The 23,303-nt window shown below is 41.9% G+C and overlaps 1 protein-coding gene across 5 annotated transcripts in view; it reads left to right on the top strand.

Moving 5' to 3' along the window:
* Positions 1 to 23,303, top strand: part of ZMAT4 (zinc finger matrin-type 4) — a 413,400-nt gene that overhangs the window by 47,412 nt on the left and 342,685 nt on the right. For all 5 annotated transcript variants that reach the window (XM_016127422.2, XM_016127417.2, XM_016127418.2 and 2 more), the window contains one exon: positions 14,391 to 14,496. In XM_016127422.2, the coding sequence (XP_015982908.1) occupies positions 14,395 to 14,496 (102 nt within the window). In that variant the 5' untranslated portion in view covers positions 14,391 to 14,394. The remainder of the gene's footprint in view (positions 1 to 14,390; positions 14,497 to 23,303) is intronic.

The following is a 23,303-nucleotide window of genomic DNA, read 5'->3' as shown; positions in this document are numbered from 1 at the left end:
ATCTGCAAAGATCCTATTTTCAAATGAGGTTGCATTCGCAAGTCCTGGGAGTTAGGACTTCAACACCCCTTTTTTGAGAGACTCGGTTCAACCCATAACAGTTGATAAATGTTGACTATAAAGATGGTTATCTAGTAGCATTTTCCCAGACGTCCCACAGATGTGGTCTGACTAGTGGATGAGGCAGGGCTGTGGGATGGGACAGCTCAGGATGAAGGTGCACTTGGTGGGAAGAGGAAGAGGTGAAGAACTCACTTGGTCCCCCTGGGATGCTGCTGCCACCCGAAAGCACATTTGTTTATTTCTCTTAGTGTTACCCCCTGATCTAGCTAAGGCCCAATGTGAAGTTGGGGCTGCTGGTGGCAGAGAGAAGACTTTATACTGACCTCTCCTTCCAGACCTTTCCTGAATGACAAAGGTTTCATTTTCTAATTAGAGAGTGAAGTCCCTCCATGGGCTCCAAGACACTGAAATGTCTGCACAAGTGGGTGCGTGCCGCCTGCCTCTCCCTGAAGAAGGCCTTGCTAGGACAGTCCAGAGGTGTCCTGGAGGTGCTCTTGGAGTTTTTTCCTTTGAAACTACCCTCCGGGCTCTCCTAAATAATCTTAAGGATAAGACTTAAAGGATAGAAGCAGAAAGTGCATTTTATTTTTGCTATTGCAACACTAGCTGACATGCTTAGAATGGTGCCCAGTACTGAATACAGAGAAGAGAGAGTTCCCCCTCTTTAGGATCCCAGCCCACGGGGGAAACAGCATTGCAAGAGTGTATTTCATCTGTTATATTTTGGTGTGCACAGGAAGCTAGGAGAACCTAGAAAGGGTCCCCTAACCCAGCTTGGGTGAGAGGAGGAGGGGGAATGTTCAGGAGTTGATGCCTAAGACATGGATTAGTGGAGTAATGAAGAGGAGTAAAAACAGACTAGCATTTAGCAAGACAGCAAGGGAAGAGTAAGAAGGGCACATTGTCAGCAATGGTGAGCAAGCCTTTAGAATGGCTGGAATTTGTTGGCAATGCAGCCAGATAGGAGGCCTTGCCTGGTCCCCAGATGCATTTACATTTCAGTGGGAGTAAGCAGTTGTCCAGGTTTCAAATCAGTTCTCATCATAAACTGTAAGAGCAGCTAAGGTCCTGGAGGAAAGCCAGTCAGTAACTGGGGCCAGCTCCTGTTTTGATGTGTTCACTGCAAAAACATATTATATGTACTACATTTTACCTTCATCACATTGGCTGTGGGTCTAATGACATCTCCCATAAACATCTTATTGTAGAACAAAATAACCTGTGATGTTGCTGCTCTTCTTGCCCGCTGACACCAGCATCCACTGGGGTTCTGTTGTGTACAGTTTATATTTCGTGGGACTCCATAGCAGATTAGTCAAGGAACTCCCCCGGGTGCCAGGTGGCTTGAAATATCTCATTAGGAATAACTGTGTGGGAAGAAACAATATTTTTAGCAATGGGTAGGAAGTGCTACAGAAATATGACTTATTTGACATTATGAAACTTAGAATCATCAGTTCAAGTCAGATGATATGATCATAACTGTAACCACATTGGGACCACAGATTGAAAGAATGGGAAATGGGATTCAACACTAGCATATCTCTCTTTCTTGCATATTATTAGATAGTACTGAGCGCATCTCAGGATACAGCATTATCAGAAACAGTTCTCTGCCTAGTACTACACAAATGTTACTCTGAAATTAAGTTTAGGGATTCCTGGAGGGGTTTTAGAGCTCTGGGAACTGATCCAGTCTTGGAATTTCTGAGGAGGTGAGGTCCATAGTTGGGGCTACCGTGTGAGGTCTGCTTCATGCAGAGGCAGGTGAGAAGAGATGTCACAGACAGGGTTTGCCAGGGGACAGACTCTGCAGAGTTTGGTACTCAGGATGTTGACTAGAATGGCTCCTGTGATGGGCACCCTTGACAGGGAGGAACAGAAGTAGGATTGCGAAGTCGGGCTGTGGTGCAGGTGCAACAACCTCGACCAGCCCCACGGGGAGTTCTGGGGCTGAAACGGCCTGTCAGGATTTGTCCCATGTTGGGTTGCAGAGGCGGGGCTTTTTCACCTTTGCACTCATTGGTCACTGGGAGTAGGCCCCTTTGGGTAGGAGTGTGACCTTGAGTGAGGTGGCTCTCTCAGCTAAGGGCATTTTTGAAGAGGCAGACAGCTGATGCCTGAAAGCCAACTCCACTCCTAGCAGTTGGGGCAAGAAAGGGCATCTTTCTTCCTTGGCAGGGCACCTGGCCTGAACATTTTCCTGTTCACCACAAGAATATTTATCTTAATGTGAGTCCAGACCATTCAGTCACTAAGAAAGTCACAGCCCATCAACTTTGGAAGACAGCCTATTATTTTGGGGTGGTGAGAAACAGGAATTGCTGCTTGCGATAGGAATTGCTTTTCTAGTGCCAGTTTTAGATGGAATTAGTACTTAAATTATTTCCCGCTCTGACCCTAAAATCTTTACATGGCACAGGTCTCTAGGCTTTATCATCACCTATAAAGTATGAGGATGTGGCAGAAGAGACAAGGCATACCCTAATCCAGATGCCAGCTCCTTCTTCTGCTCTCGGCCCCTCTTATGGCCCTCCAGGGACCTGACCTGGGAAAATGGTCTTTGTTGCATCATTGGCTCCCACCAGTCAAAGTCACGAGTGTCGGGTTTTCTCAAAGTTTAAAAGGGTGCCTTTGGTTCCTCCCTGCCTAAAGTGATTTTCAAAAGGCAGGAAGTAAATATTCTGGACTACAGTGAGGCATTGGGAAGGAATGTTATTGCAGGAGTTTGGTATTCTCATTTTGCCCTTTATTTACAGGGTGAGTACGGGTAAGTCCTGTGATCTTGCTGGGTGCCTTTTCTGTGTTCTCCGTGAATGTGAAAGATTCAGTTAGATGATACCTAAGGTCATTTCTAATGTTGTGATTTCCTTATTCCTGACTCCATCGTGGGGTGGGGTCTCCTTCTCTCTCAAATCCACTCGGTTCCGGGTTGCTCAAATTCATACCCCTTTACTTTTGTTCTGTCTCAGCTTTCATCCTCTTTCCCACTGCCAGCTGAAGTGTTCGTGTCCCATTTCCTTGCCAGCCCTTCCACGGCCCTGATCTGCTTTTTCACCAAGCAGCTCCTTTGTTCCAGCAAATGTGGAAGGAAGCTTTGAGGGAGGCAGGGGTGGTGGCATTGATTTAAGGTCAGTCTGGTTTTAGTAGATGGGCGGGATGGACTGAGGAGCTGACAATTCACTGCCGGGCTTGAGACAAGGGTACAGCTAGAGCACAACTGAGGGGAGAATGACGAGTGGCCTAGAAAGACATCACCCAGTGGTCATGACTGTCTGCCCCCTCACAAATGGCAAAGCAGATTTCACAAGACGCTAGCACCACCACAATGGCAGGTGAGTAGGATGGATATGCTCAAACCTGGAGAGAAATAGAGTAGCCTTCCTAGAAGGTGCCAGTGGTGTTTGGAAGAGGACTTTCAATTAAAATACCTAAAAAAGAGTCTCATAGTCAATGAATGCACCAGTATGCAGGCCTTATCCTAAAGTGACGATATTCTTTTCCCTACATTCTTTGATTTTAGACTCATAAAAACCCCACATTCTGTTCGAATGAGAAGTAGATCAGTACTTCCCCGAATGAATATTCTTAGTGAGGTCTGGGGTGTTTAATGCCATTACCCAGAGCTCCGAGCAAGAAGATGAGGTTAAAGTCTTGTCTCCCAAGTGTAAAACCCTTGGGTATCGCTGGCTTTTTCCAACTCCTTCGTAAAGCATGTAAGAGCTGTAGGTGAAAAGTACACTTCTGTTTCCGAGCCATGTCAAGCTGCTAATATTTGGGTTGAGTTGGTTAAGGTAACGTTAGATAAACCCTAGAATCATGGCTTAGTGCATTAGATGTTCATTTCTCAATCACATGAAGTCCAGTGGGCACCAGGGGTTGGAGACATGAAGCTCTATTCCGTGTAGGCTTTCAGAAACCCTGCCTTCTTTGACATATGGCTTCCAAGGTTGACCAGGGCATCAATATCCAACCTGCAGAAGGGAAAACAAATAGAAGATCAGGCAGTAGGCTTTTAATGGTCAGGCCTAGGAGTGTGCATGTTACTTTTGCCCATATTCCATTGGCCAGAATTAAGTTATAGGACACATTAACTGCAAGAGAGTGTGAGAAATTCAGCTTAATCTTTTATGGCTGAGGAAAGGAGGGGAAATTAACTATGTCTCCATTACAGAGTGTGGAGGATTTGTTTTTAGAAAATCATCTCTCATTGTTATCTCTCTCTCTCTCTCTCTCTCTCTCTCTCTCTCTCTCTCTCTCTCTCCATCTCTTTCTCGCATTTACCATCTGTAATAACAGAATGAGCACCCCTATAATACCTTCCAAATCAAAGTTAAGATCTGGCAAAATTTGTACCTCGTCATGTGATTCTCTCATACTGCTCTTCTGAAAAAATCATCATTCTAAATCCTGTCCTCATATATATATATTTTTTTTGCCAGACAATTTTAGAGTTGTATATTATCTTCATTTAACCCCATGATGTATCTATTTTTATTTTAGTTGTTTTTGACTTTACAAAAAAGAGCTCGTATATATGTTCTTTGACTTACTTTTTCATGTAAATATAGATTGCTATGATTTATCCATATTTTACTGTGTTGCCATGCTTCATTCATGCTGTGACTATACCTCAGTTTATTCATCCACCCTCGTGTAGATGCACATTTGGGCTAATTGCAGGTTTGGCTATTTGAACAATGCTGCTCTCATTATCCTTTACATGTCCGGTATTGTATATGAACAAAGGTGTTTTTTTTCCTGTAAACCACGAGGGCAGTTATTGAATTGTTTAGCTTAATGAGATAATGCTTTCAACTTATCCTCCTGTCAAAACTGTATAAAAGACCCTGTATATCCACACACCTTCATCAACACTCGATATAGTCAGATATTTTAATTTTTAGTAATCCTTTTATTATTGATGAGCAGACTACAATACCTTTACATGCTTAGCCTCCCCTGGTAGCTGAATTCCGTAAGCGATCATTATTTTTACTAATTTTTGCTGCATCCCAAAGCAGGAGGCAGCCCCAGATCTCAGACCTACTCTCAGATCAGGAGAGGTTGTGACTGAAAGATTTCATGGAAGGAGCAGACCTGTACACAGGCTTTTATCAGTTTGTGGACGGGCAGCCCCCAACTTTGCAGCATTTTAATTCCTGTGTCTTCTCATCTTGGCTACTCCGGATACTTATACATATACTCTACAATTTTGCTGAGTTTTTTTTTTTGGAAAAGCATTGGACAAATCAAGACCCAACAGGATTCCTCAGAGAAGCCAAGTCCAGTTAGTGTGCTGTAGTGGGGAATGGAGCCGAACATGTCTGCTGACTGACTGACAGCCCATGCAGCAGCCTTGGAGTATGGATTAAAATAAAAGGAATAGTTTCCCCTGCAGCAGCTCGGCCTATCTCCTGTGTCCTCCTCTGCAGCTGGGTGCAGGTGCAGAACTGTGCCTCCAAGCTCTGGATGTGATAGCCGCATTTAAATCTGCCCTCAATCTGTCTGGTTCTGTAGGGGCAGTCTTGTGAAGATAAATCATGTAAACAAGGTACAGTAATGGAATACTTATTTACAAGCTGTGTATTCAAAGGCTTGTATCCACTGTTAATAGGAAAGGTCTTGTCTTTCAGTGTTTTAAGAAAATCCACCTATCTCGAGTAGGCTCAGGTAGCTAACACACTGGAAAATGGGGAATCCACTCTGGCGTTCCTCCTTTGAGTGGTGGGGGAGGGCAGGAGACTATTCTTTAAAATGTGAGTGGCTTTTCCACCTCAGTGCACAGCCCTTTAGTTTGATGGAATGAGCGACATAAAACATAAGAAGTATGTTCTACTCCCCCTATTTCCTCCATCCCTCCCCCCCCTTCTCTTCATGAGCTAGTGATCTCTTTTGTTTTTCTCTGCCCCTGGCTTTCCTCCTGTGATGGGTGCTCTGCTTTTGCTCTGACTTGAAGTGATAAAGCAATGGAAAATCCAAGCTCTCCAACCACCACCCATGTCTCCCCTTCGAAGTGCAGAAAGAGAGAGAAAATGCTTCTGACCCACTGCGACTGGTGAAGGGGCCGGAGTTTACCTATTAATATCCTGCAAATGCAGACAGTATTTTCCCTAATAAGAGCACTCCATCATGCTGCCCAGAACTGTCAGTCAGCCGGGTGCATTTGAGCTTGCTGCTTTATTGTCAGGGCTCTCCTCATAGTGTCCTCCGAAAGGGGTTTTTGGAAACCAGACAGAATGGCTTTCATCTTTTGGAATACCTGCTGGCTCCATCTGTCTCTGTGCATATCCCACTCTCTACATTAAAATCTTAGCAAGGATCATTGGTCCATGGGGGAAGTAGAGATTCTAGAATGACATGTGGGAGAGCCAGAGCCATTATCTATCAGCTGGTGTGAATATTTTATGTATGTGTAGACAGAGACAGGAATCCTGTCCATGTTTTTGTAGAATGGTATATGCTGGATCCTAATATGTGAACTTTCTCCATGAGATCAGCACCATGCACATAGTAAATGCTCAGTAAAAATCCATTTAATGAAGAACGGGGGATCCTAGTGTGGTTGTACAGTGTCCTAGACTTGGGCAGAGGCCATTTGGTGAATTCCATAAAAAATATGAGAGGTTGGAATGTTCTGAAGCCTTGGGATCCATTCATGCCCCCTAGAGTCTAAAATTCCGACTTATACATTCAGACAAAGGACAAAGGGCCAGAGAGGAGAGAAGTGTCAAGGAACCAGGCACAAATACCTCTTCAGAGGTGGCCTAGGTACATGTGTGTGCCCACAATGGTTGGCCCGAGCTGGGAGTGTGTTTGCTGTCCTCCTTCCTGGATGTCATCAGGCAAGCTTGTGCCATATGTGAATGAGACTGACAGATATGGTTTCATGGCCCGGGGTTGCGGGTGAGGCATGTATGCCCAGCAGTGGCAGATGCCTCTAAATCAGGAATCACAGAGCTTGGTTTTACACGTGAAGAAAACGGTGCCATTAAAAGGCAATTATTCAAGTGGTGTGAGTCAGCTATGCAGCTCCTGGCAATGCCAAGCAAGAGAAGGGAGCTGCGTGAGGAGCCGCCTCTCTCTCCTTCTCTCTCTCTCTCTCTCTCTCTCTCTCTCAACAAAGATCAGGCTGGAAAGCAGATCTCACACCTGCATGGGGATGATGTGTGGCGAGGGGCCTGGACTGCCAAATTCTCCTAACTGAGCAATGTGGGGAAGGCAACATCGGATCAGAACAGGCTCCATCCTGAGAAACAGAATCAAAAAGATTCTTCAGGCTGGTCATATATTTGACCTTCACCCTGATTCAGGCACTTCACAGGGCGTTGCAGGTTTCCCTTTCTGGCCATCTATGGGGTGTATGGTGATTCAAAGGACAGTGTGCGCTGAGGTCTGCAGGCCCTGAAAGCTGGGTTCAGGCATCTGCTTCATCTGTGCTGCTCTGGGCTGTTCCCTGCCCCCTTTCTCTCCCTGGCACGATTTCATGGAAGACGAATACACTTTCATTTCTGGAGTACTTTTCATGTTTTTTTTTTTTTTTTTTTTTTTTTTTTTTTTTCTCTAAGGCTGCTTGGTCTGCTGCCACGGCAACCAGCCCTGCATCATCCACCTCCAAGTAGAGGGAGATGTGGTGGGGATAGGACAGTCCCTGCTTCTAGCCCATCCTCTGGGGCTCCTGGGCCTGAGTGAGAGCGGGAGGTAGTCACTGTGGAGATGTGTGCTGAAGCACAGGCTTGTCTCTCAAAGCTTTCTTTTTTGTTCCTGGGGAGGCCAGAGGACAAGACGCTTTAACGTGTCCCAGTAGGACAGTGGCAGAGCCTGAAAGGGGAATGGAGCAAAGGTCAGAAGGTGAATTCTCGTTCAGGGGCCCTTTTGCAAGTGGAATAAAAACCCAAAAGGATCAGAGGAGCAGACCAAAGCTTATTTGTTTTGTGTGATAATGGGACAGCCGTGGTTCTAATCTTTCCCTTTCTGAGCAGAGTTTCATCCCCTCTAGTATTGACAAACCAAAGCAGAAGCAATTTCAGTAGCCTTTGGGATATTAATACTTTCAAAATGTGGCTGAATTTAAACAACAGTCACATGCCTCATGTCTGTTTCATGTTCATAACCAGGGGGTGATTCTTTTTAACTGGTGGCATTTTTAGTCTACCATTCAGCTTGTCAAAATGGAAGGTGATAGAAGTGCAGCCTCTCTACATGGGGCACTGGGACGCAGAGGACCAGAGCTGCTGAGGGTAGTGGCCTTGGGGGAGCGAGGGTGGGCCTAGAGCGAAGGGTCTCGAACTGGATGAAGGGGCGCCAGCAAGACTGGACAGAAGGGCACGGTGGTGTTTGAGGGTGTCAGGCCATGGGGGAGGGCAGAAGTAGGTGCCTAATCTGAGGACGAGTCTGGTCGCCGAGGCACAGATGTTGTGGCTGTGCAGGCGGAAGCGGGTCTGGAATGCGTGGGAAGGCGACGGTGCACCCGGCTTGGTTCAGGTAAATGCGGAGAAGAGAGTCTGGGCCCTGAGGCCAGTAACAGCCGTCGAGGCTCCGCCGGGACAGCAGGGGCTCTCTGGGCTACGGCATTTAATTCTGGGCAGGATGTCTGCCCTCTACTTTCATTTTAAGTATTTTTTATAGCATTCACCAGACAGGGGAACAGACTGAAGGGCTGGTTGTGCTGAATACCACCACAGGGAGGCAGACCGGGGTGCAGGCTTGGACTCTTGACTGCCACATAGAAGCTGTGTGACTCTTGAGCTGGTACTCAACTCCTGAGCCTTAGTTTCTCATCTAAAAAATGAGGCTGGTGACGTCTCCTGTCTCCTGTCTCCGCGAGGGAATCAGGTGGTTAGGCCCTTATTAAGCCAGGCTTTGGAGCGGTGCTTAATACATTTATAGTACTAAAGTAAAATCTGTATTAATTCTACATCTTGAGCTTTCATGAAGGCCAAGTGCTGTTGAGAGCATCTTTAGAGGAGCCACAATCCCTGATACTGGCCAGTTCATAAGGTCATACAGAGTGGCAGTTTGGAGACTCAGAAATCTGCCCCTAATGGTGAGAGCAGCTCTTTGGTCGAAATTGCCATGGATCTTAAATCCTATTTTTAAAGGGCTAGTGAGGGGAGAAAATGGGTGGAAAGTAGGTTTTTAGATCATATAGATGAGCTTTATAGTGGAGATGCCCTATTTCACTATGACAGGACACCCACTGGTCAGGTTCACCAATGCAAGGGCTTCTGTCTAAAAGGGACTGGGGCCAAGGAGACGACACCCTGGACAGCATGACTGCTGTGGCCAGCTCAAGGCGACCACGGTGAGTGGCTGTGGGTTCAGAGAGCTGAGATACCTCCAGGCTGTGTATGACGTGTGCTTTCCTTTGTGCCCCGTCCCGCTCCCCCCCGCCCCCCGGGAGCAGGTCACAGAGAGAAGAGCACTAGTGGGCGAGAGAGAAGGTAGGTTGGAGTTCTCATCAAACTGTTCCATCTGCCAGTATCAGCACCTACTGACAACAAAAATAGATTTTAAATATTCATGAAGCATGGGGTCTTCACAAGCGTAAGGCTTGAGTATCAGCTGGTAGGAGCCTTCGGTGGAAATCAGCCATTTTTGTGGAGGATATTGTTCATATAAAAAAGAAAGCCTATGATGGCAATAAAAGCCATGATTTTAGCACGCCGACTGTGTTATCTTCCCCCTTAGTGCGAATGTGGGTCTATTTATTTCTTTGCTTAAATATTTACGGCATCCCTCCTGACAACGAGAATAATAATAATACAAAATTAATAATATTCATAATAATGATGGTAATATCTGCTTTTGAGTGTCTGCCACATGCCACAGTCTTTTTTAGGTGTTTTTTTTTTTTTTTTTTTTTTTTTTTTTTCCTACATTGCCTCTAATCCTCACAAAAGCCCTGTGAGAATGTTTCCTCTGTTTCATAAATGAGGAAACAAGGGCTCAGGGAGGATCTGTAACTTGCTCAAGAACCTAGTTGGCCAGGGACCAACTTGAATTTCAACTAAATGTCTTCTTTCTCTGAAGAGCCCTGCATGGGTTCTGGGATCTTTGAATCAGAAGCTATTTTAACACTATCATAAATGAAATGGAATGAATATTATCCTTTGCCATGAAGCCTCAGGTTTCTCTGGGTTTTCAGCCTGTGTTCATGAAATCCGCTCTTGAGACTCAGAAAGAAGCAGAAAGGAAGGCTTCGTATCTGCATCTGAAGATCCTAAAAAGGCCATTCCTTACATCTTGAGAAAAGTTTTGGGACTTGTCTCTTTTCCCCCAGTCACTCCTCCTTCCATCTGGGTCTTGAGCTTCGTGTACCCTTATCTTCCTTGCATTTTTCTCTTTCCTCCCTTAATGTTGCATAATCTTAAATTAGCTCCTTGATGCCCCTTGTATTTATCTTCTCATGCCTATTGGTGGTATGATTTTTCTCTGTGCCAGGAAAAAATACTAGTTTTTGAACTGGAACCTATTTCCTTCCATTCTAATCCTATCCTTCCTTAAATGTCCAATTCTCATAGAACCTCTTTGAAGAGTTTCTTATAATCCTGCTTGTCTTCTCAAATCCTGTAGCACTTTTTACCAGCCAAATTACACTTGCTGCCTGTACCTTAGGTGTTTGTGTGTGTATATCTTTTCTCAATAGCTCATGGAGGTTTGGAAAGTAGGAGTTGTGCCTTCTGTTATTCCTGTGCCTCACACATTGTAGATGCTAAAAAAAAAAACACAATTGAATAAACAAAAGCTCTTCTCCTGTATAGTTCCTTTATTCATTATATCCAGCTATACCTTGGAGTCTTATGCTACACCTGTAAGTAGAGTCCTATATAGAGACCTGGCATAGCAAATGAGAATCTGATCAGGCTCCTGTTCTATACTGCCTCCAACTTTACTCACAACTAAAGTATAAGTAATTAATCCTCTATGAATACGGAAGAGTGATAGAGAAGTTATTCAAATCTTCAGTGTTTGCTTTAGAACGTGCCAGAGCGGGGAAGCTTTCATTCTGAGGAAGCTTCCATTCAGATCAGTTTCAGATCTAGGAAATCAAACTCCTCCCTTCTCATACTCTTATCTCTCTCCTCACAATGTCCCAAAGCCTCAGAGTGCAGCACAATCAGCATGTTTCTAGGGTGGAGGTCACCAAACATTGACTCCGTCTGGTGGGACAGTAGGACTGACTAGTCAGTAGGTGGTCAGTGGCCCTGCCCTGACTGGTCCAGCTGCTGTGAGAACCTTGGACAAGGCTAAACAAAGGCAGTTGGGTTTGCCTTTCTTTTTCCTACCAGCTCACCTGTACTTTTTCAGTTCAGTGAGGCTGACAATCCTATTCTAAACAAGCCAGAGGAGGGGTCAAATGGCAGCTCCATCCTCCACTTGGGAATTCCACTCTTTGAATCATAAATCGGTCCTTCTAGTTGTTTAAAGTGGCCTATACACAAAGTTATCTTTTCTTGGAGAAAAGCCCTTATGCACAAACCAGGCTGACACTTGTCCACTAATTGCTTCCCACTGGAATTTAACTTATTCGAGTATTCCATTTGGGCCTTGTAAATTTCAGAGATCTTTATTGTCATTTTACTGCATATGGCCTTGTTCAAATCAATATTCTTATATGCAAATATGGGTGTGTATATATATATATATATATATATATATATATCCACACACATATATATCAGTGGGAAAAAAAAGCCATGACATTCTCTTCTTCCTTTGAATTTTTTTTTAGTATACAAATTTTATAGTCTGCCTTTAAAGCTATTTCTGTTGCACAGCTGCTTTACCAAGATTGAGACTCCTACGGGCCCCACTCGGTCCGACACATACCTTGAATATCCTTTCACAGTGTTTGATTTCTGCAGTTGGTTGTATAATGAGGAAGGAGTATGCAGTGAGTTTGTAGATTCCTATTAACCAGGTCACCCATGAATCTATTTTCATGCACTCCTTTATTAGAAATAGCAGGGAACACGATAATATTTAAACACAACTACTTATAGGAGCTTAGCTTCAAAAATATACCTAATAAGTTTTCTTTTCACATTTGGCATTTCAAAATGTACTATATTTTTTCATCATAAAAACACTTCTTCTTCATTTACATTCCAGGCTGTAAAGAAAGAAATTATAAAGGACAATGGATATTTTGGATGGTCGTATGGATTTGTGATTCCATGCCACATTTAGACTATATCTGTAGTGTTTCATTCTGTCCTTGGCACTCCCTTTGAAAATGGCCCTTAAAGAGATAGACAGATCAAAATGATAAGGCAGGACAAGGAGCGGGATAGAAGAGAGCTATCTTCAAACACTCACGGGAGGATATCTCATGAAAAAGGCAAGTAAAATTGTCCCGTGTTATATCCGAAGACAGAATCAATGAGTGAAATCTACAGTGGGACAGGTTTTGATTCAACTTAAGAAGTACCTAACAACTAGATTTGCCAGGCTCTCTGGAACAGGTTGTCATGTGAAGTAATGAGTCTCTAGGTACTTCAGGTGTGGGACTCTAAGCCGACTTGGCTATCTGCCAGGAATGGTCCTTCCAGAAAAGCATGTGCACTTCAGCTGTGAGAGTAAGTGGTCCTTACTATCGGGCATTACTACTGGTACTTGGGGCATTGAAAAAAAAAAACAGAGGTATTGTTGTCTCTTAGGAGCAGAACTATGAATCCTTTTAAATTACTTAATACAAATGTTCTAATGGGCCATCACTGCCAAGGCCAAGGTAGGAAGTGAGTTTGGAGTTGTTAAGGCAGACATCCTTTTATTTCAAGCAGATAATTTACTTATCTGGTCCAACTATTTAAATGGTTTCAAAACACACAAAATGGACCACAATCTGTCATTTTGTTGCATTAATTAAGACTTAGCCAACATCTCACAACATTAGTATATCATTAAAAGTGTGATAATGATCCCTTTCAAGTGAAGAGAGTTCTTCAGTTTATTTAGTACCTTCTTCTATATTTTTCCTTTTGCTATTCACCACAATTCCCTAAGGAGTCATTGAAAGTATTAGTTTCTCAATTTTTCTAGGTCAGAAACTGAGACCTACAGGGCTTAATGACTTACCCAGCAACAACATGGCAGATAGCACTGGACCTGGGATGAGTCTGCAGTGTGGAAATTGGCATCATGAAAGTTAGGCAGTGTTTATGGCCAGGCCTATCATCAATAATGTGGCTTTGGATGGTCCCACATGTAAAATGAGGGCTTTGGAGTAAGAGGAACTCCAAGGTGCCTACCACACCCCTATTGTCTGAAACTCTCTCGCCTCTCCATTACACACGTTGTCTAGCACAGTTCTTACTTTTTGCCTGGCAGGCAGGAGGTAAAGTGAAGCAGAGTTTGTGGACTGGAGGAAAACGTTCTGATGCGCTGGTGTGTGTTTCCAGGGTGGTAACATTACCCTTCGGTTGCTATAAGACACCTTTGAGACAGATCGCTTTCACAAGCTTGAGACCCTTGGCCGCTTTTTGATTTGGGGTTTGGAATTTGAGAATATGTTTAATTACTTTTGTGGATTCAATTGTGGTATGGAGTGGTAGAGGTGGCTTTTATGAATTTCAACAACCCTAAATGTAGAAGAGTCAGCAGGAATAATTTACAAGGTGTAAGCAAGCAAAGAAAGTTATAGTTTAGTCAGATTTTATTTTTTAATTTTCTAAGTATAGCTGTTGTATAGGTTTTACATAGGTAATTCCCATCGATGTCCCAAAGATAACTGCTATTAAAATTTTGTTAAAACTTTCTGGAATATTTTCTATGTATCCATACATATTTTAAAATAAATCAGCATAATATTGCATGTGTCGATTTATAATCTTTTGTTGATAATGGTAAACTTTTTCTTATTTCACTAAATATTCTTTTAAAGAAGGATTTGATTTAAATTTAGATTTAAGGGTCACATAGTATTCTAGTGAGTGGATGTATCGAAATTAATTTAACCCATTTCCTATTTTGGATATGTTGAATGCTTACAATATTTTGTTAATATAAAATCATATGTGAAAATATTTTCTTCTATAAATCCTTTATAGTGCATTAGATATAAGTCTAATTTGTCAAACAGAGAAAACTAAAGCTGGGTTTCTATTTTACAGTACCAGAAACTCTACTGGGCATTCATAAGCAAATTATAAACTCTACACCTACTATGGCTAATAGTGTGGTAACACCGAAGGTTTAGGGAGAGCTCCCCCACTGCTCCCTTCACTGGATCTGTTACCGTGCTCTTGGCTTTTTCACACAGTTAATGACTTGCATAAACATCAAAGCAGTGGCCTCATTTTTCTTTTCTGTTGATTCTCCTTTAGCCTGATGAAGTCCTCCGATATCGATCAGGATTTATTTACAGACAGTTACTGCAAGGTGTGCAGTGCACAACTGATATCCGAATCCCAGCGCGTGGCCCATTACGAGGTAAGGACAGCTTTCCCCGCTCAGTGGTTTCAAATGGAAGAAGGAGTACCATGGGTCATGTTTGTAGGACTGGAGGGTACTCCCTTCTGGACTTGGGGCAGGTTATAGTCTGAGCTCAGGCCTGGAGAAATGTGGCTGTGTGGGATTGGGAGTGAGGGTTGGGGACTTAGTTCCCAGGCCTTGGGCTGCTTCCCAGATTCTGTTTTTTTCCTTGTACCTCGGCTCCTTGAGACTCAGTGTGCTTTCTCTGCTTGTTAAATCTTTCACTGCTCATCCCTGAAGTTCCTTTCAGGGCCACAGGGCAGGATGCATTAGTGCCAACTTCTCTTTTCTTCTGTGACCCTGAAGCTAAACTCAGAGGTCCTTTGTTCCTCACTGTGGGGAAACATGGCAGCATCCGCGATTCAGTACAAAATTCCTTCCACCTGATGGCCACTGCCCTAAATGTGTAGGGCTTAAAGACTTCCCCTGCAGAGCTATAACAAAGTTTTAAAGCCCAAATACTCTTAAAGGACATAATTCAGTAGTGTTGGGTCTTTAGGATGGAAGAACAGATGGCTGCTTTTTGATCCTGTATCTGGAAGAAAGGATGAGAGAAGAGAGGTTGGCTAGTGTCTGAGGAGGGAACGAGGTGCCATGAATGGAGGAAAAGGGAAGCTGGGGGGCTGCAGATGCCGAGGGCTGTCCAGGGCATGTTTGCTTTTCAAGAGAACACGTACCAGTGGGAACATGAGTTTTCAAGTGTAATAACTTGTAAGTAATTTTAGATTGGAGAGCTTAGCCAGCAATTTTCTTTTTGTCTGACGAGCTTGACAAATGCCAGTTGTCATTGTCACTCACCAAACTCTTCTGAGGCTCAGATTCCTCTGTGCACATGAAAATAATGATAACATGCACATGTACACACCCCAAATCACAATAAACTGACCCTGCATACTCCTCAGGATTTTGTGGTAACCAAATGAGACCTATTGAAATAGCATTTGTAAAAATACTTTAGAACTGTGAAGTTGCCACACATGCAAAATAATGTTGTTTTTCATTATTAATGCTGTAGTAGCAATATTTTATTGAAGGCAAATAAAACTTGCTCTTCAGAGAAAACTTAAAAATCAGAATCTATGCAAAAAGTTAGCATATTCGTTTGTCAATAGACAGTTGAATGTTAAAAGTAAATGGGAACTCAAAAGAATGATCTAAAATGAAAGATATCCATCTTTTGAAATTAAGAACTTTCTGATTTCTATGGATATTGCTTTATAAACACATATGGTTTTATTCATTCAATTTCCCCAGTTAAAGAAAATCTGAAATTGCTTTGAAATTCTATAGCTTCCTATTAGTCCTTCATGTTCTCCCTTTACTAGACTGTTTGTGTTCGTTTTTAATCATTGCACTAGATTCTTGAGGGCAGAAACACAGTTTTAATTATTTAATCCTTTATAATTCCTGGAACAGTGTCTGCACATCATGGATACTCAGTTTGTGTTTGTTTTCAAAAATAATGTCCAGATGACAATGTCTAGCACTGCTTTGTTGTTACCTGAGCTAGAAAAGTAATGTCAGAAAATTGAAAACAACAAAAATGTTTTTTCAAGGAAAAGAATTTTAGCTGCTCAATGAAAGGTTTAGTTATTTAAACTCAAGGTTTTCTTTCTTTCTTTCTTTCTTTCTTTCTTTCTTTCTTTCTTTCTTTCTTTCTTTCTTTCTTTCTTTCTTTCTTTCTTTCTTTTTATCACCATACTGTACTCTTGCTGTGGTACAATTTAATTGTTTAGAGGATGTGTTAGTATTTGTTGCATGTAGCATAGATGAGATGGAGAAAAGAAAAGCAATTACAATAGATCTGCAATTAACAGTGTTACACATCATTAAAACAGCATTAAATGCATTCCCATTAAGCATGGATGGAAACTCTGAAAGATGTTTCACTCCCTTCCTCTAGGCAGAGGTGGGGCACTTCCTTCAGTGAGAAACGGCATGAGTTCTTGCTGCAAAGCTGCCATGTGTGTGCAAAGGGACAGCCAGGACTGAGGCTACCTTACACAATCTCTGGTCTTCCAGCTTCAGTTAGGAGACTTCCCCCGGGAAATTCTGCATCTCTAAGAGGATGGCTTCCATCAGACAATCTTGAAGGCCATTTGAGAACTGATACTGTGATTCTATTTATCTCCCCGCCTTCTTCCACCTGCACCTTTTATGCTGCAATTGCACGTAGAGTGGGTCTCTATGAGTTCAAAATACTGCTCAATTCATTGAAAATGTTGTCACACTTATTCTCAAAGCTCTACCTCTGATTTATTGCTTTAGTATAATTTTACTCTTCGGTTTAACCAGATGATATTCCCAGCTTCCTTATAGAGCAAATCAGTGACCATCCACTATCTACTTTCTGTGTGGCCAGCACTATTTGTGATAATTATTGCAGGAAAATCTGAAGCTACATGAGAAATAGTCTCTTTCCCCAAGCTTATAAAATTTGTTGAAAGGAAATGCCACAGATAGTTCAGTGTGGTATAAATGTGTGTGATACTGAGAACATAATCTGTAGAATTCTGCTGCCTGCTCTGCTGATCTAATTTGATATAAACAGAGTGTTAGTTCTTCTGCCCATTCGACATTCTGATATATGCTACATTGTGCTGTTGACTTTTTAGATATTTGCATAATCCAAATTCAAAAGAGTGAGTCATCACCAAGAGTTATTATGGTCAAGAAAGATCTGTAGGGACTGTATAAATTATCTAGGCTTCAGTGGATGGGCTAAGTTTAGGGGTTGCTGGAATGAGAAGTCTTGGTATCTCCAAGGATCATTGAGGAGGCTTGGCTGGCTGGACTGGAAGATTTGTGTAAGGAAGGGAGGCGAGCAGGAACACATACAGGTAGGGTGGGGTCAGGGCATAAAGAAAAGGAGAGTTTGGATTCTTGTGAGTTTCTTAAGCATTTGGGAGCATAATAGTATAATCGAGCATTTCTGAATGACAGTTCATTGGTGGCAGTCAAAGTGCATTGCTGGGACAAGAACAGCTTTTGATGTGACTTGTATCATGAGACTAATATGCCAGATTTCTGAAGCAGGAGAGAAAAACAGCAGACAGTTTAATGCTTAATAGTTGCACGCCCCATTTAGAAGGCTGGACCTTTATATAGCAGGACAGAAAAACCTAATATATGTCTAATGGACCAAACCCTTTCACACTATACTTTTAAAATCTCTTTTTGCATATGAAGTCCTGAAGTGAAAACAAAAAGGGAAACATAAGGGCATTATTATTTTCCTTACTTGCTAAGTGTTAATAACATGTTAATATTTTTGTGGAAACTATAATTAGATATTATCTCTGCTCACTGGATAGTCTGAATTAATAGAACACGTAGACACAGACACAGAAGGGAAGAGCAAGCTTTCAAATGAGAGTGCCTGAATACCGCTTGAGCAGTGTGCTGTAGTGGCTAAAGACTAATTTTCTGCAGAAGGAAAGAGTTGCTTGCATGAGTGAAGGAGTGATTTTTTTGGGCATGTAGGGAGAATTAGATTTATATAGGGAAGACCATGAAAAATGAAATGGAAAGGATAAAGAGATTATTATTATTTTTGAGTGAAGCTAAAGGAAGACGGTGAATGAGCAGACCTAGAAGGAAAGGGAGACAACTCTTGTTAGGCGGGCCCAATGAAGCCAGCCATGAATGTGCCAACCCCTACTGCTTGCCCCTTCTTGTGAACCCTAATATCCCTTGTGCTGCTGTGCATTTGTGTAATTAAGTGTTCCTTGTGAAATTAATGGCTTAGTTGTGCTGGCACCTCCAAACAAGATTATAAGCTTCCTGAGGGCAGGCAGCTGTCATCCACTGAGTTTTTAAATTTATTCCCACAGCACCCACCATAGAGCTTTGCCCATGATCGTTGCTCATTGGTACTTAGAGGCTGATGAAGAGGCTGAGGATGGGGACTGGAGGAGGAAAGCAGTGGGTCAGGCTTGATGGAAGCACTGATGGGTGCACCAGAAGAGGCACTGGTATACATTGGGAGTCAATCTATACCTGGGAGCTGGCCTTCAAGGTGTAAGTGATGGTTTTATAGTTATAGGAAAGAAAATTCTCTAAACAGATGAAAAATCCTTTAAATATCTCTGAATCTTGAAGTAATGTCAATCCTGGTAAATGAACTTCATTAGCCCACCAGGGCATCCAGTATTATTCTCTGTTCAGTGTGGCACCAGCCACACTGGGCCCACAGAGGCATGCTGAAATAGATTTTCCTTCTTTTACTTGTTTTGGTTACTTTCCAAAAGAACTTTGGCCTTCCCTAGTTTTCTTTTTAATCCAGGGGACTAGCCAAAGGGCACTCTTCTGGTCTCTTTAAGTCTAATAGATGGAGTATAAGTACTTTATGGGTAGAGACAAGGTGGAAATTCAGGTCCTTAAAATATGCTGATTAAAGTCTCATGACTTTCTGGTACTTTAATGCCTTCTATTCCTTAGTCTCTCACACCTTCTTCCCAACTTTTCTTTTTCTTTTTTCTGACTGCCTGAGTAAGCATGCAGGCTGGACAATTACTTGCCCATGTCTCAAAGTTCTGAGTTAATAGTGTGTTGTGCTTCTGCTTCCATCAGTCCTGCTAGGTACTACACTAACTGGACTTGCGTACTGTCAGGGCTCCCTGGGTTCACACCTATCCTGGGTATTACAGGCAATGTGCTTCTAAAAATGCAAATACTGAGGGAGGATAATAAAAGATCTTTATAGCAGGATTTCTGTGAAAATGCCTTCTTTGCACTGTACATTAGGAATTACTGTTTCAGTCTCTTTGAATCTCTTGCAGTCATGACATGCTTAATTTCTCCCAGATGCTGTTAATATAATTATTTGTGCATTTTCCCAGGGTAAAGCAATTCTTGTTACCCTCCATAATGTTAGAGGACTTCAACCTATTTTTGATTGCCTGCTGGTCTTAGACCTCTGTTTCTTGATCATTTCATTAAAGACTCTTGAGCATCTATAAAATTTGTAAATATATATATATATATGTATATATATTATCTTAGCAAGTCTAGTCATCTTACCTTTTATTAATTATTATTACTCAAAATAGTTAATTGGAACACAAAATAAATGGTTCATAGAGAGAATTCAGTGTGAAGAACACATTCAACTTCAGACAATACACATAATGGCTAATAACAGTTGTCAGATGGTGTGTGTGCTCAATACTCATTGGTTAAGAGTGTGTAGACTATGCCCTGCAGCATGAGTTCTTGTTTCCTGAGAGCATATGATATCATTCAGTGGATGTTAGGAGCCAGGCTACATTTTTCCATTGGCTAGAATTCAATCACATGGTCCCACCTAACTGCAGAGGAAGTTGGAAAATGCAGTTTAAGTGTGTGGGTAAAATGAAATGGGTTTAGCAAACACTTAGGATCATCTCTGCCACACAGTTTAGTCATCAGATATTCACTTCATTCTTCCTTTAACACATAGAGCACACACATCCCCTCTGTAAGAGATAACTTCAAATTCTACTCGGTCATTGATATGGATATGATCCCTTTTGGTTCAGTAACCTATGAATAAAAGAGAAATGGTACCTTTCCTCCTCCTACACTTTATAGTAGAGGTGACATTTCCCATTCAAAAGAAGGAAGAAAAGAAGACAAAGAGTAGTCACTGGTCCATACCAAAGTTGGCATCCTGCAGGGCAGACATTGTGATGATTCTCTTTCCAGGAAGTAGGGGAAGTTCCCCAAATAGATTTTGATCTTCCTCTGTAGGAGGGACTTTCTTGTTCATCTTTCTCAGTGACCCCTGAAATGGATCTCAGGTCCTAGACCTTCCTTGGGGACTGCCAGCATTTACAGCCCACTTCCTGCTTGAGACTGATTTAAGGCTTAATGCATATTCAAAGCTTTTCTAATTCAAGATCATAATTGCTTTAGTAATATAATTCTCTCAATATTATAGAAAGCTTCCGATTTACTTATTTTTTCAGAAAGCTCTATTTCTCATATCATGCAGTTCTTTCCTAGACATACTTTCAGGACCGTTTATTTTAGTGCTTGCTCACCTCCGTACCTCATTCTATTTTTCAGTTTAATGTTGCCCACTTCAAGTTTATCTAAAAGTAGATGTAAGGAACATATTTTTAACCTGATTTTTGCCAAACTCCTGAGCCACTATGTGTTCCTGAGAAGTCTCACTGGGTCTTCAACATACAATGTCTTTTAAAATGACATCTCTTACTTTTGTGAGAGGAAGCAATTGGCAAATTACTTTTCCAACTCTCTTTAAGTCCTGAATTTCCAATGCCTTTTAAGTCCAAAATAACATAACTCAATTTTGTTTTATTTCTCTCTGCTAATGTGCCAGTTACACATTATGGTTCTTATAGTTCTTTGATTCTTTCATTAAAAAAAAAATGGACCAAACATCAATAACAGTTAGTAATGAAATACATACATTCATGTGTTCTGTTTTTCCATCCCGTTCTAATTCTTTTAGAACTATAGCCATCACCTTGCACAGAACCATCAACTTCTCTAGGAAAATAAGCTCATTGTGCAGGTGGTCTGCCTTCCATGGTATTGTGCACAATAATTTTGCCAAATTTGCCACTGTATAACTTAGATCTGCTATATCAGTACCTTCTCCATTTACCATCCATTTGCTAAGCCAGTGTTAGATATTGAGGTTTGTTGTTGTTGTTGTTACAGGAGAATTCTAAGTTGTATATTAGACAAAGTAGGCTGACTGGTAACAGTCTCAGCATTTTAGAAGTAGAAATAAAAGAGATAAAATTTTATTTCTTGCTCACATGTATAGCCCATTATGGGTTAACAGAGGGGGTTTTGTGCCACATAATTCTTTAAAACTCAAGCTGACAGAGGCTTTATCATCTTTGCTCTTGAGATTGCCTTGAGTGTGACAGTAGAGGGGACATGGTGATTAGGACCTGCTTTAGGGATGTTAGGGATGGGGAGCAGGGGTGGAGAAGAAAGAGAAAGAGAGGAAAGGCTGTATTTCCCAAAGAAAGTGGTCTTGGTAAGCAAAAAAATAACGCAACTCTGGAATTCAGGTGTCGGGCTGCTGTGAAGTTGATGTCTATTTCTTCACAGTGTTGAAGTGACCATGTGTTGTTTGTCTAAAAAACAAAGGGATAATATGCTGTCAAATTAGAATTTTCTCTCTTTTTCCCAGATTTAATTTGTGAAGCATAAAGATCTTCCAGTTGGAATTTGGAGCCTGTGTACCAAGTGACGAGTCTGACTCATAGGGTTCCTCTCTGTGCTGTCTTTTTGGGCCCAGCTTCCTCACCTCTCAGGCCCCGAGCTCTGAGGCCCTTGGATGGTGAATGGCCTGCCCACTCCTCACCCAGGTGGTCCAAGGGCAGTCTCTGGAGGGGCTCCCCAACTGTGAGCTGTGGTTAGGACATGTCCCTGGTATCTCAGTATCTTCTAAAGATGGATGTATACGAGAAATTTCTCTTTGCTCTCCCTTACTAGAAAAAGATCCTTTCCTGAGAGGCCAGCTCACTGTAGGCATTTGGCTCCCCGATCAGATATGCTGCTTTGCTTCAGCCACCAAATTCATGGCGATGTCTAGCTCCTAGACAGTAGTCTTTGTGCACATTTATTGTGCTCATTTTATCTCTGGATATTATTATTCCTTCCCCCGCCGCACTGCTTTTATTTTAAATCTGTTATCTCTCAATAATTTATTTTATCCTTTTGTATTAGCCGTAGATACGTTTTGATATGTCTTCTTAAAGTCTTTGAAGAAAATAGCAGGGTATACATGTATAAATATTTAATCTTTTTATTTTAACATTTTTTGAAGAGGCAGTAAATTTACATGATTCAAAATTCAAAAAGTATAAAACAGTGTATAATGCGGAAAGTCTCCCACCTATTCCTGTTTCTCGGCTACTCATTTCTTCTCAGATGAAACTCGTGTGACCCATTTTCTTTGAAACATTCTATGTGTATAGATGCAACTTAATTTTTCTCTTAATATGTTTTTTGCAAATGGCAACATGCTATGCTCTCCATTTTAAAAATCTAATTGTGGCATAGATTCTCATTATATGAATGTATCATAATTTATAAAGAAATAGTTGTTAAATTGACTCATAACTCCTTGGTAGCCTTAATAAAACTCTGGTAGAAAAGACTTTCTCCCTGTGAATACGTCTGTGGCGAAGCACATATCAACTGCTTTTCAGATCCCAGCCTGTGCTGAGTGGTTATTGACAGTGACAATTTTTCTTTCAGCTTTCCATTCCCAGCATTCACTTGAAAACATATGCATTTCTGGCCTTGCAGTCACTGAGCCATCTGGGCTTGTTGATTTTTTAAAAATATATTTAAGGGATTCTTAAAGCCTAATGACCTAAGTAGTGGGCTTGAGTGTTATTCTAACCCATGTGTCTTTGCCTACATTTCTTCTGATGCCTGGAGGAGGTGTTGAGGCCAGCATGCTCTCCTCCTTCTCTGATTTGAGAATGTAATTCGTTTCTTTAGGCTTTTACTGAGACGATGTAATTTTGAATAGTATTTTTGTAGCTTTGAATTCCCCAAGGATCACATAGAGACAGAGATGTCAGGAAGTACCTGTGCCACCTTCCTATTACCCCTCCTGTGCCTACTGCTCCTTCCTCCTTGCCCGGCCCTTCGGCTCTCTTTGGCTTCTGGGACAGTCTTTGGCACCACTCTGCCTGCTGCTGTAAAGGCTCTATGTCCACTCTCTACTGATTCAGATGTAGAGAAAGACCACTTTCTTACCTTGAAAAGCCTAGAGACAGTTGGGAAGT

This window comes from Rousettus aegyptiacus, unplaced genomic scaffold, assembly GCF_014176215.1.
Source record: "Rousettus aegyptiacus isolate mRouAeg1 unplaced genomic scaffold, mRouAeg1.p scaffold_m13_p_11, whole genome shotgun sequence".
Classification (NCBI taxonomy): Eukaryota; Metazoa; Chordata; class Mammalia; order Chiroptera; family Pteropodidae; genus Rousettus; species Rousettus aegyptiacus.
This window is presented reverse-complemented; position numbering and strand designations above follow the sequence as displayed.